General features: G+C 39.0%; 1 protein-coding gene across 4 annotated transcripts in view; it reads right to left on the minus strand.

Moving 5' to 3' along the window:
• The window catches only part of TOMM7 (translocase of outer mitochondrial membrane 7), a 45,124-nt gene that overhangs the window by 11,940 nt on the left and 7,629 nt on the right, over window positions 1–25,555 (minus strand). For 2 of the 4 annotated variants that reach the window (XM_055589980.1, XM_055589983.1), the window contains one exon: window positions 25,140–25,372. The exons of the other annotated variants lie outside the window; for them this stretch is intronic. Coding sequence is in view for 1 of the 2 variants with exons in the window: in XM_055589983.1 (XP_055445958.1) it covers window positions 25,357–25,372 (16 nt within the window). In the remaining variant the exon portion in view is untranslated. Of the gene's footprint in view, window positions 1–25,139; window positions 25,373–25,555 lie in introns of those variants that run through there. 4 annotated transcript variants of the gene reach the window in all.

Consider the following 25,555-nt stretch of genomic DNA (forward strand, 5'->3'; position numbering starts at 1 on the left):
TTCCCACTCCCTGCCTTATTAGAGCAAACTCCAGTCACAATTTGGAGCTTCGTTCACTTTTTACCCAATTAGTCTTAGCTTTCAGTCATAACTGCATCCCTACCAGTTCTGTTCCAATCTCATCTCTGCAGATCAAACCTGATCTACAAAGCTCCCCAGGCATGCAGTACCAACTGCTTAGTTAAAACACTCATTGTTAACCCTCCTGGACCACGATGGCCACATCTGCCCGCCTCCACTCTTCAGTACAGCTCCTCTAGACCATCTCTACCATCTGCTTTTACACTCTGTCTCCTGGGGGGCCCCCCCAACATGTAATATGTTAGGAAAAGACTGATTTACACTGTACCCTATTTTAGTTTCCTTTTTTTATCACTGCTCTTTTTCCAGAAAGGACTTAATATAACATATATTCTGATTCTATATTTATTGAAACATAGATGATGTATAATATTATGCTAGTTTCAGGTGTACTATCGTAGTGATTTGACATTGGCATACATTAAGAAATGATTACCACAATGTCTAGTAACCATCTGTCCCCATAAAAAGTTAACTACAATGTTATTGACCATATTCCTCATGCTTTATATTATATCCCCATGAAAACTGCACTCATCTCACACGCTAGTAAAGTAATGCTCAAAATTCTCCAAGCCAGGCTTCAGCAATATGTGAACCGTGAACTTTCAGATGTTCAAGCTGGTTTTAGAAAAGGCAGAGGAACCAGAGACCAAACTGCCAACATCCAATGGATCATCGAAAAAGCAAGAGAGTTCCAGAAAAACACCTATTTCTGCTTGATTGACTATGCCAAAGCCTTTGACTGTGTGGATCACAATAAACTGTGGAAAATTATGAAAGAGATGGGAATACCAGACCACCTGACCTGCCTCTTGAGAAATCTGTATGCAGGTCAGGAAGCAACAGTTAGAACTGGACATGGAACAGGCTGGTTCCAAATAGGAAAAGGAGTACGTCAAGACTGTATATTGTCACCCTGCTTATTTAACTTATGTGCAGAGTACATCATGAGAAACGTTGGGCTGGAAGAAGCACAAGCTCGAATCAAGATTGCCAGGAAAAATATCAATAACCTCAGATATGCAGATGACACCACCTTTATGGCAGAAAGTGAAGAGGAACTAAAAAGCCTCTTGATGAAAGTGAAAGAGGAGAGTGAAAAAGTTGGCTTCAAGTTCAACATTCAGAAAACTAAGATCATGGCCTCTGGTCCCATCACTTCATGGCAAATAGATGGGGAAACAGTGGAAACAGTTTGACCGTATTCCATGGGGATATAATACAATCAGAAAATAAAGTCAGACTTTATTTTTCTGGGCTCCAAAATCACTGCAGATGGTGATTGCAGCCATGAAATTGAAAGACGCTTGCTCCTTGGAAGGAAAGTTATGACCAACCTAGATAGCATATTCAAAAGCAGAGACATTACTTTGCCAACAAAGGTGCATCTAGTCAAGGCTAAGGTTTTTCCAGTGGTCATATATGGATGTGAGAGTTGGACTATAAAGTAAGCTGAGTGCCGAAGAACTGATGTTTTTGAATGGTGGTGTTGGAGAAGACTCTTGAGAGTCCCTTGGACTGCAAGGAGATCCAACCAGTCCATTCTGAAGAAGATCAGTCCTGGGATTTCTTTGGAAGGAATGATGCTAAAGCTGAAACTCCAGTACTTTGGCCACCTCATGTGAAGAGTTGACTCATTGGAAAAGACTCTGATGCTGGGAGGGATTGGGGGCAGGAGGAGAAGAGGACGACAGAGGATGAGATGGCTGGATAGCATCACGAACTCGATGGACATGAGTCTGGGTGAACTCCGGGAGTTGGTGATGTACAGGGAGACCTGGCGTGCTGCAGTTCATGGGGTCGCAAAGAGTCAGACACAACTGAGCAACTGAACTGAACTTATTATATAACTGGAGTTTTGTATCTCTTGATCTTCTGCATCTATTTCACCCAGTCTCCCAACTCCCCTCCCATCTGGCAACCACCCATTTGCTCTCTGCATCCATGAGTCTATTTTCACTTCATTTTATTTATTTCATTTATTGTTTTTTTAGATTTCACATATACATGAGGTCACGAGGTATTCATCTTCCCCTTTTGACTTATTTCATTTAGCATAATACCCTCTAGATCAATCCATGTTGTCCCTAGTGACAAGATTTCATTTAATGGCTGAGTAATTTTTCATTATATATATATATACCTCTGTGTGTGTGTGTGTGTGTGTGTGTGTGTATACCACATCTCACATCTTCTTTATCCATTCATCTATCTATGGACACTTGGGTTGCTTTCATATCTTGGCTATTATAAATAACACTGCAATGAACATTGATGTGCATGTATCTTTTTGAATTCGTGCTTTTGCTTTCATTGGGTAAATACCAAGAGGTGCAATTGCTAAATAATATGGCAGTTCTGGTTTTAATTTTTTGAGGAACATCCATACTGTTTTCCCAAGTGGCTGCACCTATTTACAGTTATAACAACAGCATATGAGGGTTCCCTTTTTCCCACATCCTTGACAACACACGTTTTTTGTTGCCTTTTTGATGTCAGTCACTCTGACAGATGTGAGGTGGTATTTCATTGTGGCTTTTAGTTGCATTTCTCAATTATTGATATGTGCATCTTTTCATGTATCTTTTAGCCATCTGGGTGTCTTCTTTAGAAAAATGTCTATTCGGGCCTTCTTCCCATTTTTAAGTCATTTGCTTATTTTTTTAATGTGAGTTGTATGAGTTCTTTGTACATTTTGGATATTAACCTCTTACCATATATGTTTGAAAAATCTCCCATCCAGTAGGCTGCCCTTTTGTTGAGTTTCCTTCCCTATGCAAAAGCTTTTTAGTTTGATGTAGTCCTATTCATTCATTTTTGCTTTTCTTTCTGAGGCGACAAGATAAAAAAAACATATATATATTGCTGAGATCAATGTCTAAGAATTTATTGACTGTGTTTTCTTCTGAAGTTTAATGGCTTCAGATTTTACAAATAAGCCCATTTTGAGTTTATTTTTTATATGGCGTGAGAAAGTGGTCCAGTTTTTTCAGCACCATTTATTGAAGAGGTTGTCTTTCCTCCATTGTATATTCTTACCTCCTTTATCATAGATTTATGGACCAAATAAGCATGGGCTTATTTCTGGGCTATTTCTATTTTATTGATCTGTGTCTGTTTTTGTGCCTACACCATACTGTTTTAATGACTGTGCTTTGTAATATAATTTGAAATCAAGGAATGTGATGCCTTCAGTTTTGTTCTTCTTTCTCAAAATTCCTTTGGCTATTCAGGGTCTTTGCTGTTTCCATAGAAATTTTAGAATTATTTGTTCTAGTTCTGTGAAATATGTCACTGGTAAAAATGGGCATTGCATTGAATCTATAGATTGCACAAGGTAATATGGTTACTTTGACAATGTTAATTCTTTCAATCCATGAGCATGGCATAGCTTTCCATTTGTTTGTGTTGTATTCAATTTCTTTCATCAATGTCTCATAGTTTTTAGAGAACAAATCTTTTACCTTTTTGATTAGGTTTATTCCTAGGTATCTTATTCTTTTTGCTGCAATGCAACTATAAATGGGACTATTTCTTAATTTATCTTTCTGATGGTTTGTGGTTAGTGTATAAAAACAAAACAGATTTCTGTATATTCATTTTGTACTGCAATTGTACTGAATTCATTAGTTTTAATAGTTTGTGGTGGCATCTAGAATTTTCTATATACAGTATCATGTCTGCAAAAATGAGTTTTACTTCTTCCCTTCCAATTTGGATTCCTTTCTTTTTCTTGTCTGATTGCTATAGTGAGGATTTCCAATACAATGTTGAATAAGAGTAGGGAGAGTGGGCATCCTTGTCTTTTTCCTGGGCTTAGAGGAAATGCATTCAGTTTTTCCTCATTGGGTATTCATGTTGGTTGTGGGTTTGTCATATATGACCTTTATTATGTTGAGGTATGTTTCTCTACACCTACTTTGTTCAGAGTTTTTATCACCAATGGATGTTGAATTTTGACCAAAGCTTTTTCCACTTTGGACATCTATTGAGATGATCATAGTATATCTATTCTTAAGTTGTGGATGTATCACATTGATTTGTGGATTTGAATCACCCTTATATACATAAGATAAATCCCACTTAATCATGACCCATTTAACGTATTGTTGAATCCAGTTTGCTAATATTTTGTTGAGAATTTTTTGCATCTGTTTACTAGGCGCTTCCCTGATAGCTCAGCTGATAAAGAATCCACGTGCAATGCAGGAGAAACCAGTTCAACTCCTGAGTTGGGAAGATCTGGTGGAGAAGGAATAGGCTACTCACTCCAGTATTCTTGGGCTCCCCCGGTAGCTCAGCTGGTAAAGAATCCACCCGCAATGTGGGAGACCTGGGTTCGATCCCTGGGTTGGTAAGATCCCCTGGAGAAGGGAAAGGATACCCACTCCAGTATTCTGGCCTAGAGAATTCCACGGACTGTATAATCCATGGGGTTGCAAAGAGTCGGACACAACTGGGTGACTTTCAAAAAACAAATCAGTGATATTGGCCTATATTTTTTGGTAGTATCTTTGTTTGGTTTTGGTATTGGGTGATGCTGGCCTCAAAAACTGAAATCATTTCTTCCTTTTTAATTTTTTGGAATAGTTTGAGGACAGATCTTAATTCTTCTTTAAATGTATGGTAAAACTCACATGTGTAGTCATCTAGTCCTGAACATTTGTTTATTTGGAGTTTTTTTATTATTATTGATTGAATTTCATTACTAGTAATTGGTCTGTTTATATTTCCTCTTTCTTCCTGAGTCAGCATTTAAAGATTGTATTTTTCCAAGAATTTATTCCACTATTACTTATGGCTATAGATGATTTTATTACTTTTGTTTTTAATCTTCCTGCTAGCTGAAAGTGAAGAAGGACTAAAGAGTCTCTTGATGAAAGTGAAAGAGGAGAGTGAAAAAGTTGGCTTCAAGCTCAACATTCAGAAAACTAAGGTCATGGCATCTGGTCTCATCACTTCATGGCAAATAGATGGGGAAACAATGGAAATAGTGGCTGACTATTTTTCTGGGCTCCAAAATCACTGCAGATGGTGACTACAGCCATGAAATTAAAAGATGCTTACTCCTTGGAAGGAAAGTTATGACCAACCTAGATAGCATATTCAAAAGCAGAGACATTACTTTGCCAACAAAGGTCCGTCTAGTCAAGGCTATGGTTTTTCCAGTGGTCATGTATGGATGTGAGAGTTGGACTATAAAAAAAGCTGAGCCCCGAAGAATTGATGCTTTTGAACTGTGGTGTTGGAGAAGATTCTTGAGTCCCTTGACTGCAAGGAGATCCAACCAGTCCATCCTAAAGGAGATCACTCCCGGGTGTTCAATGGAGGGACTGATGTTGAAGCTGAAACTCCAATACTTTGGCCACGTGATGCAAAGAGCTGACTCATTGGAAAAGACCCTGAGGCTGGGAAAATTTGAGGGCAGGAGGAGAAGGGAATGACACAGGATGAGATGGTTGGATGGCATCACTGACTTGATGGACATGGGTTTGGGTGGACTCTGGGAGTTGGTGATGGACAGGGAGGCCTGGAGTGCTGCAATTCATGGGGTCGCAAAGAGTTGGACACGACTGAGCGACTGAACTGAACTAGCTGTATTAGTGATTGATCTACTATCTTTACTGCACAAATGACTTTTACCAGTCAGATTTTTTTTCCTTTCATAAATTTTATATTTCTAGTTGTGGGTTTTTTTTCCCACTTAAAAAAGTCCTTTTTAACATTTCTTATCAAGCTGATTTAGTGGATCTGAACTCTTTTGGCATTTGCTTGTGTGTAAAACTCTTTATCTCCCTTTCAGAGCTGAATGATAGCCTCGTTGGGTACAGTATTCTTGGTTGTAGGTTTTTTCATCACTTTGAATGTATGGTGCCAATCCCTTCTAGCCTGCAGTTTCTGCTGAAGTCAGCTGAGTATTTCACAGAAGTTCCCTTGCACATATCTAGTTTATTTTATCTTGCTGCTTTTAAGAGTATCTCTTCATCTTAAATTTTGGTCATTTCAGTTATAAAGTGTCTTCAGTGTAAACCTCTTTGAACTCATCTTGTTCAGGACCCTGTGCTTCTTGAAACTGGATGTCGTTTCCTTTCCTGGGTTAGGGCTGTTTTAAGCTATTATTTCTTCAGATTAGCTCTCTACCCCTTTTCCTCACTCTTCTCCCTCTGCGACCCCTATAATGCAAATCTTAGTATGCTTGATGCTATCTCAGAAATCTTTTAAACTATCCTCATTTTAAAACATTTTTCATTTTTCCTGTTCTGCTTGATTTTCACTACTCTGTCTTCTAGTTCACTAATCCATTCCTCTATATCAAATAATCTCATTTATTCATTCATTTATTTTTTATTGCCATTATTGTATTCTCCAGCTGTTTGATTTCTCTTTGTATTTTCTAACTTTAGGTTAAAATTCACACTGCTCGTCTGCTCTTTCCCTGAGTTCATTGAGCACCTTTATGATGTAGACTGCTTTCTCCACTTTCATTCTTTTTCTGAAGTTTTGTTCTTTTTCTTCATTTGGAACATATTCTTCTCTCTCCTCATTTTACCTAATTCTCTGTGTTTATTTCTATGTATTAGGTATACCATCACATTTCCTAAACTTCAAGTGTTCCTACATTGGAGTTGTCGTAGGGGACCCAGTAGCACAGTCCCTCTGGTTACCAGAGGCATATACTCACAGGATCCACTATATGGGCTGTATGGGTCCTTCTGCTGTGGTAAGGTTCACTACCATGGGTGTACTGATAGGCAGGGCTGACCCTAGCCCTGTTGGCTACCAGGTCCTGCATCATGTGGTGCTTGCTGGCCCACTGCCGGGTGATATAAATCCCAATATGGCTGTCTGTACTGCCTAGAGTGTCCTGGGTTGGTGCCAGCCTACTATTTTGGGCAGGTAAACTCCCATTACTAAGAAGTTAGAGGGAAGACTCCAAAATGACTCTTGCCAGCACCAGTGTCCTTGGGATAGAATGAGCTACCAAAAGTTGCTATCACTAATGTCTATGTCCCAGGAGGAATCCCAGTTGTCTCCCGCATCTCTGAGAGGCTCTCAAAGATCAGCAAATTGATCTGACCCAGGCTTACCTCAAATTACCACCTCTGTGCTGGGACTTAGAGCATGTGAACTTTTGCATGTACCCTTTAAGGGCTACTCTACACATAGACATCACCAGATGGTCAACACCAAAATCAGATTGATTATATTCTTTGCAGCCAAAGATGGAGAAGCTCTATACAGTCAGCAAAAACAAGACCGGGAGCTGACTGTGGCTCAGATCATGAACTCCTTATTGCCAAATTCAGACTGCAATTGAAGAAAGTAGGGAAAACCACTAGACCATACAGGTATGACCTACATCAAATCCCTTATGATTATACAGTGGAAGTGAGAAATAGATTTAAGGGACTAGATCTGATAGATAGAGTACCTGAAGAACTATGGACAGAGATTCGTGACATTGTACAGGAGACAGGGATCAAGACCATCCCCATGGAAAAGAAATGCAAAAAAGAAAAATGGCTGTCTGGGGAGGCTTTATAAATAGCTGTGAAAAGAAGAGAAGCAAAAAGCAAAGGAGAAAAGGAACGATATAAGCATCTGAATGCAGAGTTCCAAAGAATAGCAAGGAGAGATAAGAAAGCCTTCCTCAGAGATCAACGCAAAGAAATAGAGGAAAACAGTAGAATGGGAAGGACTAGAGATCTCGTCAAGAAAATTAGAGACACCAAGGGAACATTTCATGCAAAGATGGGCTCGATAATGGACAGAAATGGTATGGACCTAACAGAAGCAGAGGATATTAAGAAGAGGTGGCAAGAATGCACAGAAGAACTGTACAAAAAAGATCTTCACGACCCAGATAATCACGATGGTGTGATCACTCACCTAGAGCCAGACATCCTGGAATGTGAAGTCAAGTGGGCCTTAGAAAGCATCACTACGAACAAAGCTAGTGGAGGTGATGAAATTCCGGTTAAGCTATTACAAATCCTGAAAGATGATGCTGTGAAAGTGCTGCACTCAATATGCCAGCAAATGTGGAAAACTCAGCAGTGGCCACAGGACTGGAAAAGGTCCGTTTTCATTCCAATCCCAAAGAAAGGCAATGCCAAAGAATGCTCAAACTACCGCACAATTGCACTCATCTCACACGCTAGTAAAGTAATGCTCAAGCTCAAAATTCTCCAAGCCAGGCTTCAGCAATACGTGAACTGTGAACTTCCAGATGTTCAACTTGGCTTTAGAAAAGGCAGAGGAACCAGAGATCAAACTGCCAACATCCACTGGATCATGGAAAAAGCAAGAGAGTTCCAGAAAAACATCTATTTCTGCTTGATTGACTATACCAAAGCCTTTGACTGTGTGGATCACAATAAACTGTGGAAAATTCTTCAAGAGATGGGAATACCAGACCACCTGATCTGCCTCTTGAGAAATCTGTATGCAGGTCAGGAAGCAACAGTTAGAACTGGACATGGAACAACAGACTGGTTCCAAATAGGAAAAGGAGTACATCAAGGCTATATATTGTCACCCTGCTTATTTAACTTCTATGCAGAGTACATCATGAGAAACACTGGGCTGGAAGAAGCACAAGCTGGAATCAAGATTGCTAGGAAAAATTATCAATAATCTCAGATATGTAGATGACACCACCCTTATGGTAGAAAGTGAAGAGGAACTAAAAACCCCTTGATGAAAGTGAAAGAGGAGAGTGAAAAAGTTGGCTTCAAGCTCAACATTCAGAAAACTAAGATCATGGCATCTGGTCCCATCACTGCATGGAAAATAGATGGAAAACGGTGGAAACAGTGGCTGACTTTATTTTTGGGGGCTCCAAAATCACTGTAGATGGTGATTGCAGCCATGAAATTAAAAGATGCTTACTCCTTGGAAGGAAAGTTATGACCAACCTAGATAGCATATTCAAAAGCAGAGACATTACTTTGCCAACAAAGGTCCGTCTAGTCAAGGCTATGGTTTTTCCTGTGGTTATGTATGGATGTGCGAGTTGGACTGTGAAGAAAGCTGAGCGCCGAAGAATTGATGCTTTTGAACTGTGGTGTTGGAGAATACTCTTGAGAGTACCTTGGACTGCAAGGAGATCCAACCAATCCATTCTAAATGAGATCAGTTCTGGGTGTTCATTGGAAGGACTGATAGTAAAGCTGAAACTCCAATACTCTGGCCACCTCATGCGAAGAGTTGACTCATTGGAAAAGACTCTGATGCTGGGAGGGATTGGGGGCAGGAGGAGAAGGGGACGACAGAGGATGAGATGGCTGGTGGCATCATCGACTCGATGGACATGAGTTTGAGTAAACTCCGTGAGTTGGTGATGGACAGGGAGGCTTGGCATGCTGCAGTTCATGGGGTCGCAAAGAGTCAGACAAGACTGAGCAACTGAACTGAACTGATGTTTCCTTCAGCCCTCTTGCTCTCCTGTACACAAGTCTGGCTTCCAAAGTCAGACATTCTGGGGGCTTCTCATCTTGGTACAGGACTCCCAAGCTGGGGAAGCTAATATAGGGCTCCAACCCCTCACTTCTGGGGAGAACCTCTGCAATTATGATTTTACCCTCAATCATGGGTCCTGTTTTTGGCAGTGAAAGTCCTGAACATACTGCATTTCTGCCCTTCCTACCCATCTTGTTATGGTTCTTTTTTTTTAATATCTTTATTCAGATCATTCTCATAGATAGCTGCACTGTAAGGAGTTGTGATTTTGATGTACCTATGGGAGGAGGTGAGCTCAGAGTCTTCCTACTCTGCCATCTTGGCCAGGGCTTTTATGATGGGATCCTTAACCCATGTGACTTTTCGTAGAGCTTCTACAGGCCCTATGAAGTATAATGGGATCCAAAACTAGTGTTTCTCTATGACATCAACTCCTGCTCCTTCTAAGATAACAGTGCCTAAGGCAATTCTTTTCCCAAAAGGAAAACAAAGATAAGGCACTGACCTTGAAATACAAGCTAGAAAAAGGAAAAAAAAAAAGAAATACAAGCTAGAAGACAAGTAAAATACCAAGACAGCAAGGCTACAATACTGATCTTGCCATGTCTGTAGCTCAGACCTTTTTACCAGCCAAGTGCTGCTCTCCCACACCCCCTGCTGGATATCTAGGTGATTCTTCCAAAGTCCACAGCCCCATTTATACCTCAAAACATTAAAGAGACTAAACTTTAAAGACAGGCCACACTTGCTAATCACATTTCATTAACTTCAATGCTATACTCCAGAAAGAGAACACTCCTCAGTGTAAAAAGTTATTTGATATTAGGAAAAGTGTACAGAGTGTCCCTGGGCTTCAGTTTCCTCATCTATAAGATGTGATCCTTCAATCCCATATGGTTGCCATAGGATTATACGAGCTTGTACTTGCAACAGTGTCAGACCCTGGAAGGCATCCAACAATTTTGTCTCTCCAGTGCTCTCCAAATGGCATCTAACCTCATGGCATGAAACTTCATTTCACACTCTGCTATTACCATCTTGAAATTCCTAACAATTTTTAAACAAGAAGCCCCATATTTTTGCTTTTCACAGGGCCACACACTTTCATGGAGCCCGTGGGTTCAAATCCCCACTTACCACTCTTTAGGAGTATGACCTCGAACATATTATCAAACCCATTTTAAATCTATTTTCTTTTCTGTAAACTGAAGATAAAAACAGGCTGTTGTGAGAATTAAAGTAAATAATACATGGAAATAAACAGCACTGTACTACACATAGTCTATAAGTGGTAACTATTATTTGTTCTCAACAACGGCAAAATGAGAATATATTAGCCACCCTCACTTTATATAGAATTTATAGAGAGTACATCTATTGCTGTTAGAAATTATCCCCAAAACTCAGTGGCTTAAAACATTTATTATCTCACAGTTTCTAAAGGTCAGAAATCTAGATGCAGCGTAAGTGGGCCTTTGGCTCAGTCTCTCACCATATTGTAGTCCACGTAGCAGCTGAGACTGCAGTCATCTTAAGATTCAAGTGGAAAAGAATCTGCTTTGAATCTCACTCATGTGGCCATTGGCAGGATTCAGTTCCTACTGGGTTGTTGGACAGAGAACATCAGTTCCTTGGAGCTGCAGGCTGCAAGACCCTGTTTCTTGCCAAGTGGGCCTCTCTCCACAGGGAACTCCCAACATGACAGCTTGCTTCCATCAGAACAAGCAAGCAAGAACAACCAGAGAGAAAGATTGAACAAGACAGAAATCATAGTCTTTTCAGCCCAATATCAAAAGCAAGCTATCGCCATTTGTACCATATTTAAATCATTAGAAGCCAGTCACTAGGTCCATCCCACACTCATGGGGAAAGGATTACACAAGGGCATTGTTGAGTCACCATAAAATCCATATCTTTAAATTCCAATTTCATTATCTTAGAATGTGACTGTATTAGGAGATAGGGACTTTAAAGAGGTAATAAGATTAAATTAGGTCCTGAGAGTAGCCCTAATCCAATGACTAGAATCATTATGAAAACAGGAAGAGATACCAGGGACTCACAGGCAGAGGAAAGGCCCTGTGAAGATGGAGTAAGAAGACAGTCATCTAAAAGGCAAGAAGAAAGCCATATGAGAGATATCAAATCTGTCAACACCTTGATCTTGACTTCCACCCTCCAGAACTGTGAAAAAATATATTTCTGTGTTTAAGCTGCCTCGTCTGTGGTATTTTGTTATGGCAGCTCTAAGTGAACTAATACAGGCATCACTACTAGGAGGCTGGAAATCACTGGAAGCCACTTTAGAAGCTGCCACAGAGGACACTGTACTAGCTTACTGTGAAGGCCCTATCATCCAATGACTTTTAAGAGGAACCTCTGCTTTTGCAGAAAGGAATACAGTTGGCATTCTCCACCATGTGAAAGTAGCTTGATAGTCATGGAGCAATTTTAAGTAAATCTGTATCCAGGAAATTTTAAGCTCTGTGATTTACACTGTCACCTGCAAAGATGTCAATTGCTAGAATTAAACCTTCAAAACATAGTAATCTCAGATTACAGAACGTTAAAAAAGACTTTTAGATTTAACCTAATGTGTCCTAGTTTGTTGTACATCAGAAACTTATTTCAAGATTAGATCTATTTCATTTGTCATCTTTTTTAGATCTACAAATACTCTAGGCATTTCCTGATCTAATCAGAAAGAAAGGCCAATCAGAAGGCAAAGCCACAGTAATTATACTTTTTTTCCAACCAAGTTCTTTAGAAAGGATTAACATATGCTGAATTTCCTACAGCTATAGCCTTTCAGAGAGGAGTCTTTCTCTTTAAGAAAAAAGTAAACTAATAGTTCTATGAAGACCTTTTCAAGTAAAATAACTCATGGGAGCTTTCTTCAAAGCATTTGAAAATTCTTATAATCTAGCTACCCACTCACATCAAAACTGTTAATTAGAGCCCCTTTTTATTTAAAGAAAGAAAAGGAAAAAATAAAATAAAATTAAGCCAAGAATATCTGCTAACTCCAGCTCTCATTGACCACTGGGTCAATTAAACAATCAAAGTCTGGGACTCACAGTTCATCCATGACAGAACAGTTGATACTAGGCTTAGACTTACTGACATATTCAGGACAAAATGCATAAAATAACAATTTTCAGGATTGGACAGCAATTAAAACAGAACTAGTACTTGAAGGAAGGAAAGCAAAAGGAGCTTCACATTTACGCTGCTCAGGAAGTTGAGTTCAAGAAGAAAGTTGCATTACAAAGGACAGAGGAAACAGAGGTTGCCATGGTGGTCAGGATTCAGAGGTCAGGGGCTGGGTGGGGGAAGTGACAGGAGAGAACTTCAGAACAAGAACTGGAAATTTTATAGAAATTCTTCCCACATCCTTGGCTCCAAGCTGTATGAGCAAAAGGTGAGACTTTCAAGTCCTAGAAGAGAATAACTGTTGAGATACTGGACAGCTGGGAAGAGGTTTAAGAGGCAGCACAGTGCTGGGAAGATGGAGTTCCAGCCACCTAAGAGCCACAGTAGAGGGATATTGGATCCCAAACTTGCAGATGAGTCACCAAAAAAGATCATGCTCTAGGTATAAAGGCTACACCCTGGGAGAAAGGTCAAAACTGAAATAAACCAACCATAATAATCTAAACCCAATCCTCATCAGAATGAAGGTGATTTGCCAGTAACTTGACGGCTAGAATAAAATTCTAGTCAGTCCTAAAAAGAAAATCAATCCTGAGTATTTATTGGAAGGACTGATGTTAAAGCTGAAAGCTTCGATACTCTGGTCACCTCATCCCAAGAGCCGACTCACTGGAAAAGACCCTGATGCTGGGAAAGATAGAAAGCAGAAGGAGATGACAGAGGATGAGATGGTTGGATGGCATCACTGACTCAATGGACATAAGTTTGAGCAAGCTCCAGGAGATGGTGAAGGACAGGGAAGCCTGGCATGCTGCAGTCCATGGGGTCACAAACAGTCAGACACAACTGAGCGACTGAACAAGAAGAAGAACAAAATTCAACACTTTTTAGAAGATAATACAATCTAGAGCTTCTACAAATACTATCCACAATATCTAGCTTGTGTTAAAAACAAAAACAAAAACAAAAAAACACAGCCAGTTGGAAAATGAGCTTTTTCGGGAAGAGCAGAAGAATTGCAGCTCAGAACATGCAAAACTACAGGGTGCACCACAGGCAAGTCTGTAGGGAAAGGTGGGCCTTTACTAGGCTTTTAGGAAAAACTAGTGAGGGCTGTGGAAGTTCTTTATTGGCTGTAGGCAGTAGACAGCTTGTTGTTGACGGGTCAGAAGGAATTCTTTCTTCCAACTGGGATCTGTAAGCTGTGGGGAGTGATATGTGGGTGAGAGCTTCCCCCTTCAAGTCTTCCTGATTCCATTTTAAATGAGGTTTCCTTTATTTTCACACATGAAATAAAAAATTACCAGGGGAAAAGAATCAAGGTAAAGAGACTAATAGCCAAGCGTTCGAGTGAAGAGATGCTCCAGATACTGAAGGTAGCAGAAATGACTTCAAAATAACTATAATTAACATGTAAAGTAAAACAGAAATTGACTGACACTGAAGATAACAAGAGGGAGTACATCAACAGAGAACTGGAATCTTTATTTTTAAAGAAATCAAGCCGACATCTAATAATGAAAAGTTCAATATCAGAAACTAATAATTTATCAGCACAACAGAAAACACAAATTAATGAATTTGAAGACAGATCAATAAAATAAATCCACACTGACTCATGGAAAGAGAAAAAAAATAGAAGAAAATGAGTCATCTAAAATCTTTTTGGAAAGATACTCTGTTATTTACCTTTTTCTTCTCCTTTACCCTAAACAAAATTATTTTTCTAATAAGGGAAACAGCTGGATAAGAGTGATATTTAACTAAAACTTACCTGGTAATAAACATCTACATAATAAAATTAGACAGTCTCTGACTTAACAATGGTTCAACTTGAGTTTTTGACATTATAATGGTGTGAAAGCGAGACACCTTCAGTGGAAACCATATCTAGCTAGAATTTTGATTTTTTCTTGGGCTAGTGAAATGTGGTACAATGTTCTCTCGTCATGCTGGACAGCAAGGGAGCCTCAGCTCCCAGCCACCTGATAGTGACAACAAACAACTAATACACTTACAACCATTCCACACCCACACAACTGTTCTGTTTTTCACTTTCAATACCATACTCAACAAATTACATCAGATATTCAACACTTTGTGTTAGATGATTTTTGTCCAACCATAAGTGTTCTGAACACATTTAAGGCAGGCTAGGCTAAGCTATGATGCTTGGTAGGTTAGGCATATTAAATGCATTTTTTTTCTTATTTTCAACTTACAATGGGTGTATTAGGATGTTGAAGACAGTCCATAACTAAAAATTAGGTTTAAAATTAGGCGGAAGAATGTCTGGACAATTTAAATCTCCTCCTTTCAAAGCCTCCACCCTCTCCACATCCAGAGTCCAGAAGCCAAACCACTGCACTCTTCTTCAAGTTCAAGACCCCTACTGGACTGACCACTCTCCCAGTTTGGTCTCAGACCCTCCACCAAAAAGGTGCTCACCTGTATGGATGAGTTCCTTTGCTGTCCATCTGAAACTATCAAAAACATAATCAGCTAACTCCAATACAAAATAAAAAGTTAAAAAAAATTTTTTTTAAGGTGCTCACCCTGTATCTCAGTCCCTCAAACTCTGGACACTGAGCAAATGGATATGCAAATTAACATAATGCAATTCAACTGTTAGCCCTTACAGATTACCATTCAACATGATAATCTGGAAATACAATACATAATGCAGAGAAGCAAATTACTGAGGTTCGAAATTGGTACTCTAAGACATACAAGTGAAGAATGGTGGTGTTTTAAAATAGAGACTTTATTTTAAATAACAGTAATGAGGAAGGGAAAGACGATAATAAAAATGACAATAGTTCCACTATTTGCTCTAATTGCATGTAAGTTGATCCACAGGCCACTTAAACAACTCATCAATATGAGAAATAATGTAAATGCATAATCTTAGGTATTTTATTTACTTTCCTTCAATCTATTACTTAAAGACCCAAAAAAGCAAAAGAAAAAAATTAAATTTTGGAGAATGTTCCTGTTAAAAGATACTCAGCATTAAATATATCACAGAGGAGGGAGTTCTTCAAGACAGTAAACACATACTATTACAAAACTTTTTTCCTCACATCAGAGCAGTATCTGCTTCTTGCATATACATCTCATTAAAAATGCCTCCAATAGTGAATCTATAGAAACTTCTCAGATCCTTGGTCCTGAGTTGTATGAACACAGGGCAAGTTAGACTCCAGGAAACTGGAGAACAGAGCTGAGCAGAAATTCAGAGGTTACACAGAAATGGATTTTGGGTAGGCAATTAACATTCTATGCATTTCTACTTCTTCAGTTCAGTTCAGTTCAGTCGCTCAGTTGTGTCCGCCTCTTTGCAACCCCATGAATCACAGCACACCAGGCTTCCCTGTCCATCACCAACTCACAGAGTTCACTCAGACTCACGTCCATAGAGTCAGTGATGCCATCCAGCCATCTCATCCTCTGTCGTCCCCTTCTCCTCCTGCCCCCAATCCATCCCAGCATCAGGGTCTTTTCCAATGAGTCAACTCTTCACATGAGGTGGCCAAAGTACTGGAGTTTCAGCTTTAGCGTCATTCCTTCCAAAGAAATCCCAGGGCTGATCTCCTTCAGAATGGACTGGTTGGATCTCCTTGCAGTCCAAGGGACTCTCAAGAGTCTTCTCCAACACCACAGGTCAAAAGCATCAGTTCTTCAGTGCTCAGCCTTCTTCACAGTCCAACTCTCACATCCGTACATGACCACTGGAAAAACCATAGCCTTGACTAGACGTACCTTTGTTGGCAAAGTAATGTCTCTGCTTTTGAATATGCTGTCTAGGTTGGTCATAACTTTTCTTCCAAGGAGTAAGCGTCTTTTAATTTCATGGCTGCAGTCACCATCTGCAATGATTTTGGAGCCCCAAAAAATAAAGTCTGACACTGTTTCCACTGTTTCCCCATCTATTTGCCATGAAGTGATGGGACCAGAGGCCATGATCTTCGTTTTCTGAATGTTGAGCTTTAAGCCAACTTTTTCACTCTCCTCTTTCTACTTCTGAGCTTACCAAATATTGAGACCTCATTATGTACCATGTACTAGTCCAGGTGTTAGGGATATAACACCAAACAAATCAACCAGGCCCTTGCCCTTATGGTAAGAAAGTCAGGAAAATGGGGAGGATTGGGAGGGAGCAGGAACAGAGAGGGAGAATTAACAAGCATTTGCTGAGGTCCAAAGGCAGGAGAGGGTATGACTCCAAGAAACTAATGTGATCCTTTCGCAATTTGTTACAAAAACCTCTTCTTGTTTCATTTCACCTTCTATGTCTCCAGTTGATCCTAACTATTTTAGGTAAGATCTACTTGATCTTATCTCCTCCCTGGAACCTGAAGTCAGGGTAGTAATAAAATCATTAAGAGAAGTTGTGGTGAAGTAAAATGAGAAACCATTTTAGTTATAAATTACAAATGGAATAAAATATAAAATGTAAACCAAAATATACCAAAAGATAAAGATATGGTATATATACATATAAACAAACACAAAGACACACACACACATACAGTGGAACACTACCCAACCATAAAAAAAGAAATTTTGCCATCTGCAGCAACATGGATAGACTTGGAGGGCATTATTCTAAGTGAAGTAAGTCAGAGAAAGACAAATACAATATGATATCACTTATAGGTGGACTCTAAAAAATACAGCAAAATAGTGAATGTAACAAAAAAAATGCAGACTCACAGACAGAGTGAACAATCTAGTGGTTGCCTGTTGAAGGAAGGGATAATTCAGGGGTTGGGACTTGGAAGTACAAATTGTTGACTACAAGGATGTTACAATACACAGTATATAACAGCAATATTCTGTAAAAACTATAAATGCAGTATAACCTTTTAAAGTTGTACAAAAATAATATTTTTAATTAAAAAGTAAAAACGATGTTTCCTAACAAACAAGTAAGAATCAAAAAACATATACCAAGGAAACCTTAGGAAAATATTTTTTTCCAACCACAAGAGAGAAAAAGACTTTGTGAGTATGAAATAATATCCAAATGGCATTTTTATAAGTCAATGATCTAATTAATATAATTCAAAACTTCTACATGGCAAGGATGGTCATTAAGCTAAATCAAATGACAAATGAAAACTTGGGAGAAAAGATCTACAACTAATATCACAGATAAAACTTCCCTAAAATATAAAGTGCCTGTAAATCAGTATGGAAAAGATCAATACTCCAACAGAAAAACGGGCTAAAGGAAACATAAATGATTCTTTAAAATATGAAAAGGTGCTTACCTCACTCATTTAAAAAAAAAATGCTAACATAAAGAACAATACCTTCTCTGTTTAGAAAGACCAGAAAATTTGATAACACATGAGTCAATGAAAGTGTGAGCAAAATGGGTCTTTTCATTAGTTACAGAGACCTGCTAGATTCCTAAGAGCATACCACTCAATCATTCCTCGGGCATGGCCTTTAACCTTATGGTCAGCTGTAATCCAGTGATTTCAGATCCAAGAAACAAACTTCCCTTTTACGGAGACTTCCCAGAAGTACCACACAACACTTCTGCTTCTATCTCAATTATCAGATTGTTAGTCAGAGTTACACCTAACTGCCAATAAGTATGGGAGCCTTTTAGATTGATTGCAACAAGCAGCTACATATCACAATTTGAGAAACAGAAAATAAATTTTTGATTCTCTGACATGTCCACTTTTGCTGACCAAATATTCATACATACTAATTCTCAAGCCTCATCTAGATATTGCAACCAAGGTATAGGTCGGGAATTCTGGGAAATGTGCACCTCCCACCTGGACTGAAGTGCCCTCCAGGGGAGAGCAACCTAAGAGCTTAAAGAGTTAACCACCCCCAACTTATCCAATATACAAAGGCAGAATAGGAGCAAGAAAATAGCATTAAAATTGCCATTCAAAAAAAGGGAGAGAGGAAAACCTAGTGGTCACTGGTCTGTAGCAATATAGGATGATATAGGGGCAGAAACAGACTTCCCTTCCTGGCAGTATCTGGGGCTTTCAGTTCTACTTCCACGGAAACCCTGGGACCTCTAATTTTGCTCTCTAGGAGCTTCTTTCTTGTTCATAGTCTCCTCCTCAGTAGACATTAGGGAACATGAGGGAGTTGCTGACATTTCTTAGCTCACTTCCTGTTAGTGGCAGTTGGTTTTTTTTGTTGTTTTTTTTGTTTTTTTTTTTTTTTTTTTTTTTCAGAAAAAAATATATTTCTTCCTCTCTGTCTCCATGCCCTTTTCCTTATCTTCTGGACTCTTTTTGATGTAACAGAATGTGTTGCAGGACCTTTTATTCATCATCCCAGTTTTCAGTAAAATTCTAAGACTGTCATTGCTGTTTCTCAGACATGTCCGACTCTTCGTGGGTCACCCCATGGACTATACACACATCTTTGCTTCTTACAGGAAAGAAAGAGAACATCAATTCAAACTTCCCTATACAGTTTCTTGGAGAAGGCAATGGCACCCCACTCCAGTACTCTTGCCTGGAAAATCCCATGGATGGAGAAGCCTGGTAGGCTACCCATCCATGGGGTCGCTAAGAATCGGACACGACTGAGCGACTTCACTTTCATGCATTAGAGAAGGAAAGGGCAACCCACTCCAGTGTTCTTGCCTGGAGAATCCCAGGGACAGCGGAGCCTGGTGGGCTGCTGTCTATGGGGTCGCACAGAGTCAGACACGACTGAAGCGACTTAGCAACAGCAGCAGCATACAGTTTCTAGATCAACCTTAAAAAAGTTTATCATTTAATTCAAAAGCATTTGCTGAGCACCTACCATGTGTGATACACTAAGGATCCCAGGTTCAAGGAGATCCTGGCCCCTACCTTGGCATGGTGGTTACAGGGTATACAAAACTGGCACCACTCACCAAACTGTACACTTAAGATATGCTCATTTTACTGTATGTAAAACATACCTCAATAGAAACATAGGCTATTCAAGGAAATATAACAAAAATAAACATTTAGTTTACTACAGCTGGCATAATAATTTCAAGTAAATTACATTTGTGATGTGAATTTGACTACTCTATGTCCTATTGTGAATACAGCCCTGGATATTGGATGAAGTAGATGGGCCCTCTTTATGGAACCTGGAATGTTAATATTTTGTGGTTGCTGTAAATGTCTATTACACCATTTTATTAGTTGTATAAATTACTTTTAATGGTGGCACATATCAATAACAACATCATAAGCTTTTAGTTAGCAGACATGGGTTCAAAAACAAGTTTTCTCTGTGATTTGGGGAAAATGACCCAAATCTGTTTCATCTGTAAAATGGAGTTAATGTCCTACTTCATAGCATTGTTGTGGTGACTAAGTGAAAAAAGTGCCAAGTCATAGTAAACGTTCCCTCTATCATATCATCTCCCCCCAACATCTTTTGATGTCATCTTTTATGAAGGCTTTTTTACCAATTATGAATAACACAGAATAATACTGGACCTTTATTTCTTTTTTTTTGTTTTGTTTTGGTTTTTGTTTTCTTTTTTTATTGTAATACTGGACCTTTAAAATTTGTAAGTTTCCGGTTCTCAAAGCATTTTACACTTAACACATATAATGTTATTCACCCATTCATTCTTATCGAACATCTACTACATGTCAGGACCTGTGCTAGCCTCTAAAAATACATACAAATATCCTGTGTTTATGTAGTTTGCATTTTCGAAGTGAGATAAGACTATACACATATATATATAGAAAATCAGGTGGATAAAATTTCTTTGAAGACAAGGTGAAAGGTGAGAATGGGCCAACGAGACATGCAGGTGGCCACATGAAGAAACTCAATATCACTACTTAACAGGGAGATGTAAATCAAAACTATATACAATGAAGGTATCAACTCACACCAGTCAGAATGGCCAACATCTATAAACAATAAATGCTGGAGAGGGCGTGGAGAAAAGGGATGCCTCCTACACTGTTGATGGGAATGTAAACTGGCATAGCTACTATGGAGAACAGTATGGAGGTTCCTTATGTAATAAAAATAGAGCTAAATATGATCCAGTACTCTCACTCCTGAGCATAGATCTGAAAAAAATAAAAACTCTAATTCAAAAAGATACACACACCCCAATGTTCACAGCAGCACTATTTACACTAGCCAAGATAGGGAAGCAACCTAAATGTCCACTGGCAGATGAATGGACACATACACACATGAATACCATTCAGCCATAAAAAAATGAAATACCATTTGCAGCAATGTGAATGGAACCAGAGATTATTATACTAATAATCAGAATCAGACAAAGTCAAATATCATATCACTTACTCATAGCATCAAAAAAATGATATAAATTATTTACAAAACAGAAATAGACTTACATAGAAAATAAACTTATGGTCACCAAAGAGGGATAAATTAGGAGTTTGGTATTAATAGATACACACTACTATATATAAAATAGATAAACAAAGACATACTACATAGCACAGATAACTATATTCAATATCTTATAACCTATAATGGAAAAGAATCATATATATGTGTGTGTGTGTGTGTGTATGAACACTGAATCACTTTGTGGTACACCTGAAACTAACATTTTAATTATTAATTAATATTAATTAATATTAATATTGTAAATCAACCATACTTCAATTTTTAAAAAATAAAATTTAAAAAAGACAGTGAGTGACAAGATTGGTGTGGAGTTTGCTATTTTACATAAGGATCAGAGAAGTCGTCTCTATCAAAATGGCATTTGGGCAGAGAATAGAATAAAGCCACACACATGGAAATCTTGGGAAAAAAATTCCAGGGAAGAGAATAGCTAACTCAAATTCCAAAGTGAGAACATACCTGGCCTTTTTGAAGGACAAGAAATCATAATAGCAAGAGTGCAAGTGAACATGAAGAATCCTAGGTGAGTAACAGATCAAAGGCTCAGTCGTGTCCGACTCTTTGTGACCCCGTGGACTGTAGGCCACCAGGCTCCTGCGTACATGGGATTTCCCAGGCAAGAATACTGGAGTGGGTTGCCATTTCCTTCTCCAGGGGATCTTCCTGACCCAGGGATCGAACCCAGGTCTCCGGGTTCGTCTCTGGGTTGTCTGCAGGCAGACACTTTAACCTCTAAGCCACCAGGGAAGCCCCAGGAAAAAGAATTCCAGGAGAGAGAATAGCTAACTCAAATTCCAAAGTGAGAACATGCCTGGCCTTTTTGAAGGACAAGAAATCAAAATAGCAAGAGTGCAAGTGAACATGAAGGATCCTAGGTGAGTAACAGATCAAAGGCACATAAAACCAGCTGTTTTGTAGTCATAGAAAGGATTTGGGCATTTATTCTCAGTGAGACAGGAAACCACTGGAGAGTTTTGATCAGGATGTGATGTGATCTTACTTTTAAAAGGATCACTCTGGATATGATAGGCAAGACTTTAATGCCTATTGGGAAGCAAGAAGGTTACTGCAAGCCTAAGACAGTATTCACAAATCTGAGTTGTACCGTCATGACAGGGCTTTTTAAAATACAGAGCGATCGCACAAACATGTTCACATGTTCATTTGAGATGTTCACAAATGCTCATAGCAACTTTATTCATAATAGTTAAAAATTGGGAACAACTCAAATGTCCTCTACCTATATCCACACCATGGACTACTCGGCAATAAAAAGGAATAAACTGAATAAACACAAAACCTCAACCCATCTACACAGAATTACAGTGAGTGGAAAAAAGCCAATCCCAAAAGGTTACTTACTGTATGATTCCATTTATGTAACTTTCTTACCTACGAAAATGAAATGAGAAAAACCATAGAAATGGACAATAGATTACTAGTTGCCAAGGGTGTGAGGGAGGGAGGTTAGCTATTAAAAAGGTAATCTGAGGGATGCCTGTGATAATGGAAAGGTTCTGACTGTATCAACATCAATATCTTGAAATCAGTCTTACAAGATGCTACCACTCGAGGAAACTAGGTAAGGAGTACAGGGATCTTTCTATATGGATTCTTACACTGTATTGAATTCTATAGCTATCTCAGATAACAAGTTTAATTAAAAACAATGCTGCTGCTGCTGAGGCTGCTAAGTTGCTTCAGTTGTGTCCGACTCTGTGCAACCCCATAGACAGCAGCCCACCAGGCTCCCCTGTCCCTGGGATTCTCCAGGGAAGAACACTGGAGTGGGTTGCCATTTCCTTCTCCAATGCATGAAAGTGAGAAGTGAAAGTGAAGTCGCTCACTCGTGTCCGACTCCTAGCGACCCCATGGACTGCTAATTAAAACACACAGATCATGGGAGGTCATCCCATTTCTGATCCAGGAAGAGCTGAAAATGTGCTTTGCTAACAAGCTTCTATGACTAGGATTGCTAGTTTAGGATCAGCTATGCCAATCACAGAGTAGGAAACGGCTACCCACTCCAGTATTCTTGTGGTTTAGGGACTAACGCCAGAGAAGGTAATGACACCCCACTCCAGTACTCTTGCCTGGAAAATCCCATGGATGGAGGAGCCGGTGGGCTGCAGTCCATGGGGTTGCTAAGAGTCGGACATGATTGAGCAACTTCACTTTCACTTTTCACTTTCATGCATTGGAGAAGGAAATGGCAACCACTCCAGTGTTCTTGCCTGGAGAATCCCAGGGACAGGGGAGCCTGGTGGGCTTCCGTCTATGGGGTGGCACAGAGTCGGACACGACTGAAGCAACTTAGCAGCAGCAGGGACTAATGCATTAAGACAAGTATTATCCCTATTTTGTGGAAGAAACTCCAGTCTAAAGAGTAAGTGATTTCTCTATGAAGGGCAGTAGGAACTAAGTAGCAGGACCAGGACTCAAATCAGGTCCTGTCAGCTCAGGGTTTGTCTAAGCCAAATTAAGGTCAGAAATAATCTATTGCACAGCAAAAATTTAACACAACATTGCCAACTATACTCCAACTTCTAAAATTTTTTAAAAATAATAAAAAGAAACCATCGTATTTGTAAGGACTCTCTAGTGTTTAACACAGAACAGACTCCTGTTTGCTCAACAGGACTGCACTGTCCTAAAATCTAAAGTTCAATAAAATGTAGGAGCTTAATTATAAACATTTCACAAACCTTCAGAAATAAACTTTAAAGTGTAGACTTAGTCTCAGTTCTTATCCTGTGCCTTGAACAAATGCTTAAATTCTGTTCCTTAGCTTCCTCAGATATGAGAACTAGGAACTAGTCCCTTTCTACTTAATTCCCAATTTCTTACTTCAAAAATATTTGCAGGTTTTATAAACAGCTACAAGTTAGCTCCTAAAGTACAAAACCACTTACGTTTCTTATCCATGTAAGTATTTTATCAAATTGGGCACTTGCCATAGCTTTATTTTCTCAAGTTCTAGGAAGCCTGAGTGAAAAAGAAAAATGTGTACCAAAATACTAACAAAAATTCACTGACAACCCATTTAGTAGAAAGAATGGGGGTGTAGAAGGCGGCAGCCACAATTGTAAGCAATTCTAGGGGATTTAAAAGCTAGTCAGAGCTCTTAGCAAAAGCATACGTGCTCAGATTCATGAAATATTAAAGCAATTACATTAAGTACATACCAGAAATGATTTCCCTGCAGTTAGCTCTCAAGAATTCCTCTTTAAAATTCCCTTATGCAGTAAGCTTCCAAAATAGTCCACATCTCCATGGCAAAGATAACAAAACTTGAGAAAATAGGTTTAAATCACCAAGAGGGCTTTACATTAGAAATAAGGAGGAAATTTCTGGTAATGATTGCTCCAGTTACCTGAGATTACATTCATGATCCTTCTCTGACCCAGACGTTTAAAACATTCAATCCAATGTGTCATCTCTTGTTTCAAGCCTACTTTCCTGTAATTACAATTCCCCAAAATAAATAAATAGATCTATTTTGTTAGAATTACAGAAGCTAAGTTTAAGAAAAAGGGAGGTGAGGGGTGCCTTCAAATACAGATAAAGTCCCAGGAAACCACAACATAGAACTGAATTAGTTCCCATAAACGCCTTTATCAGAAAATAGGAAGTACTACTGTTCTGCGTAGCTCTCCATGGGCTTCTGCTCAGCCACCTCCAGCTTCCTAGTGAGGGAAATCTTAAGACTCACATTTAACTCACAAATCAGACATATAAGCCTCCAATGCCATTCTCATGCCCTGCCAACACAGCCAAAGAATCCTATTTCATCAGAACGTCACCCCTGGAAGTTAGGGCCCAGTATGTCACAGAGAGCTCTCTCTCCTTTTACTACCTCAGAACATCTCAAAAGGAGTTATTAATTCACTGCAAAGGGAAACTAGAATCCATTTGTTAAGTGAACAGACATGAATTAACTTGGAAATGTTCTTCTTTTCCAAAGTATCTAGACACATAGATCCCTGTTTTGAAAAAGTACCAAATGGCTAAATTTTTACCTGACAGTCCTATTAGGTTCCATTCAAAAAGGACTCAAGACATAACATTGTTAAAAACATTTATTTTCATACAGTCTATAATAAATAAGTCAGTAGAGGTTCCACTCTGCAACAGATGCATCTGAGAAGTAAGAGCCCTGTGCCATCCAATTGGTGACCGTCTGAACGATGTCCCATCTCTTATCCCAGACAGAGAGCACACCTTCCACGTTGTTCCTCTGCATTGACTGCTTCCAAAACCAGATGACCAAACAGTCCTTTATCCCCAAAGTAAGCTAAAATGTTTGTGAAGAGGAGAAACAAATTAAACCCCAAAGTAAAAACTTCTCAAACACAGCTTAAGAACTAGAAGATTTTATACATTTATGTTCATGTTTACTCAACCATCAAATTCAGAATTAGCAGAAGAATCAATCTCACTGAGTAAAAAAATCAGAGACCTATTTAAAGAAATACAA

This window comes from Bubalus kerabau, chromosome 8 (assembly GCF_029407905.1).
Source record: "Bubalus kerabau isolate K-KA32 ecotype Philippines breed swamp buffalo chromosome 8, PCC_UOA_SB_1v2, whole genome shotgun sequence".
Classification (NCBI taxonomy): Eukaryota; Metazoa; Chordata; class Mammalia; order Artiodactyla; family Bovidae; genus Bubalus; species Bubalus kerabau.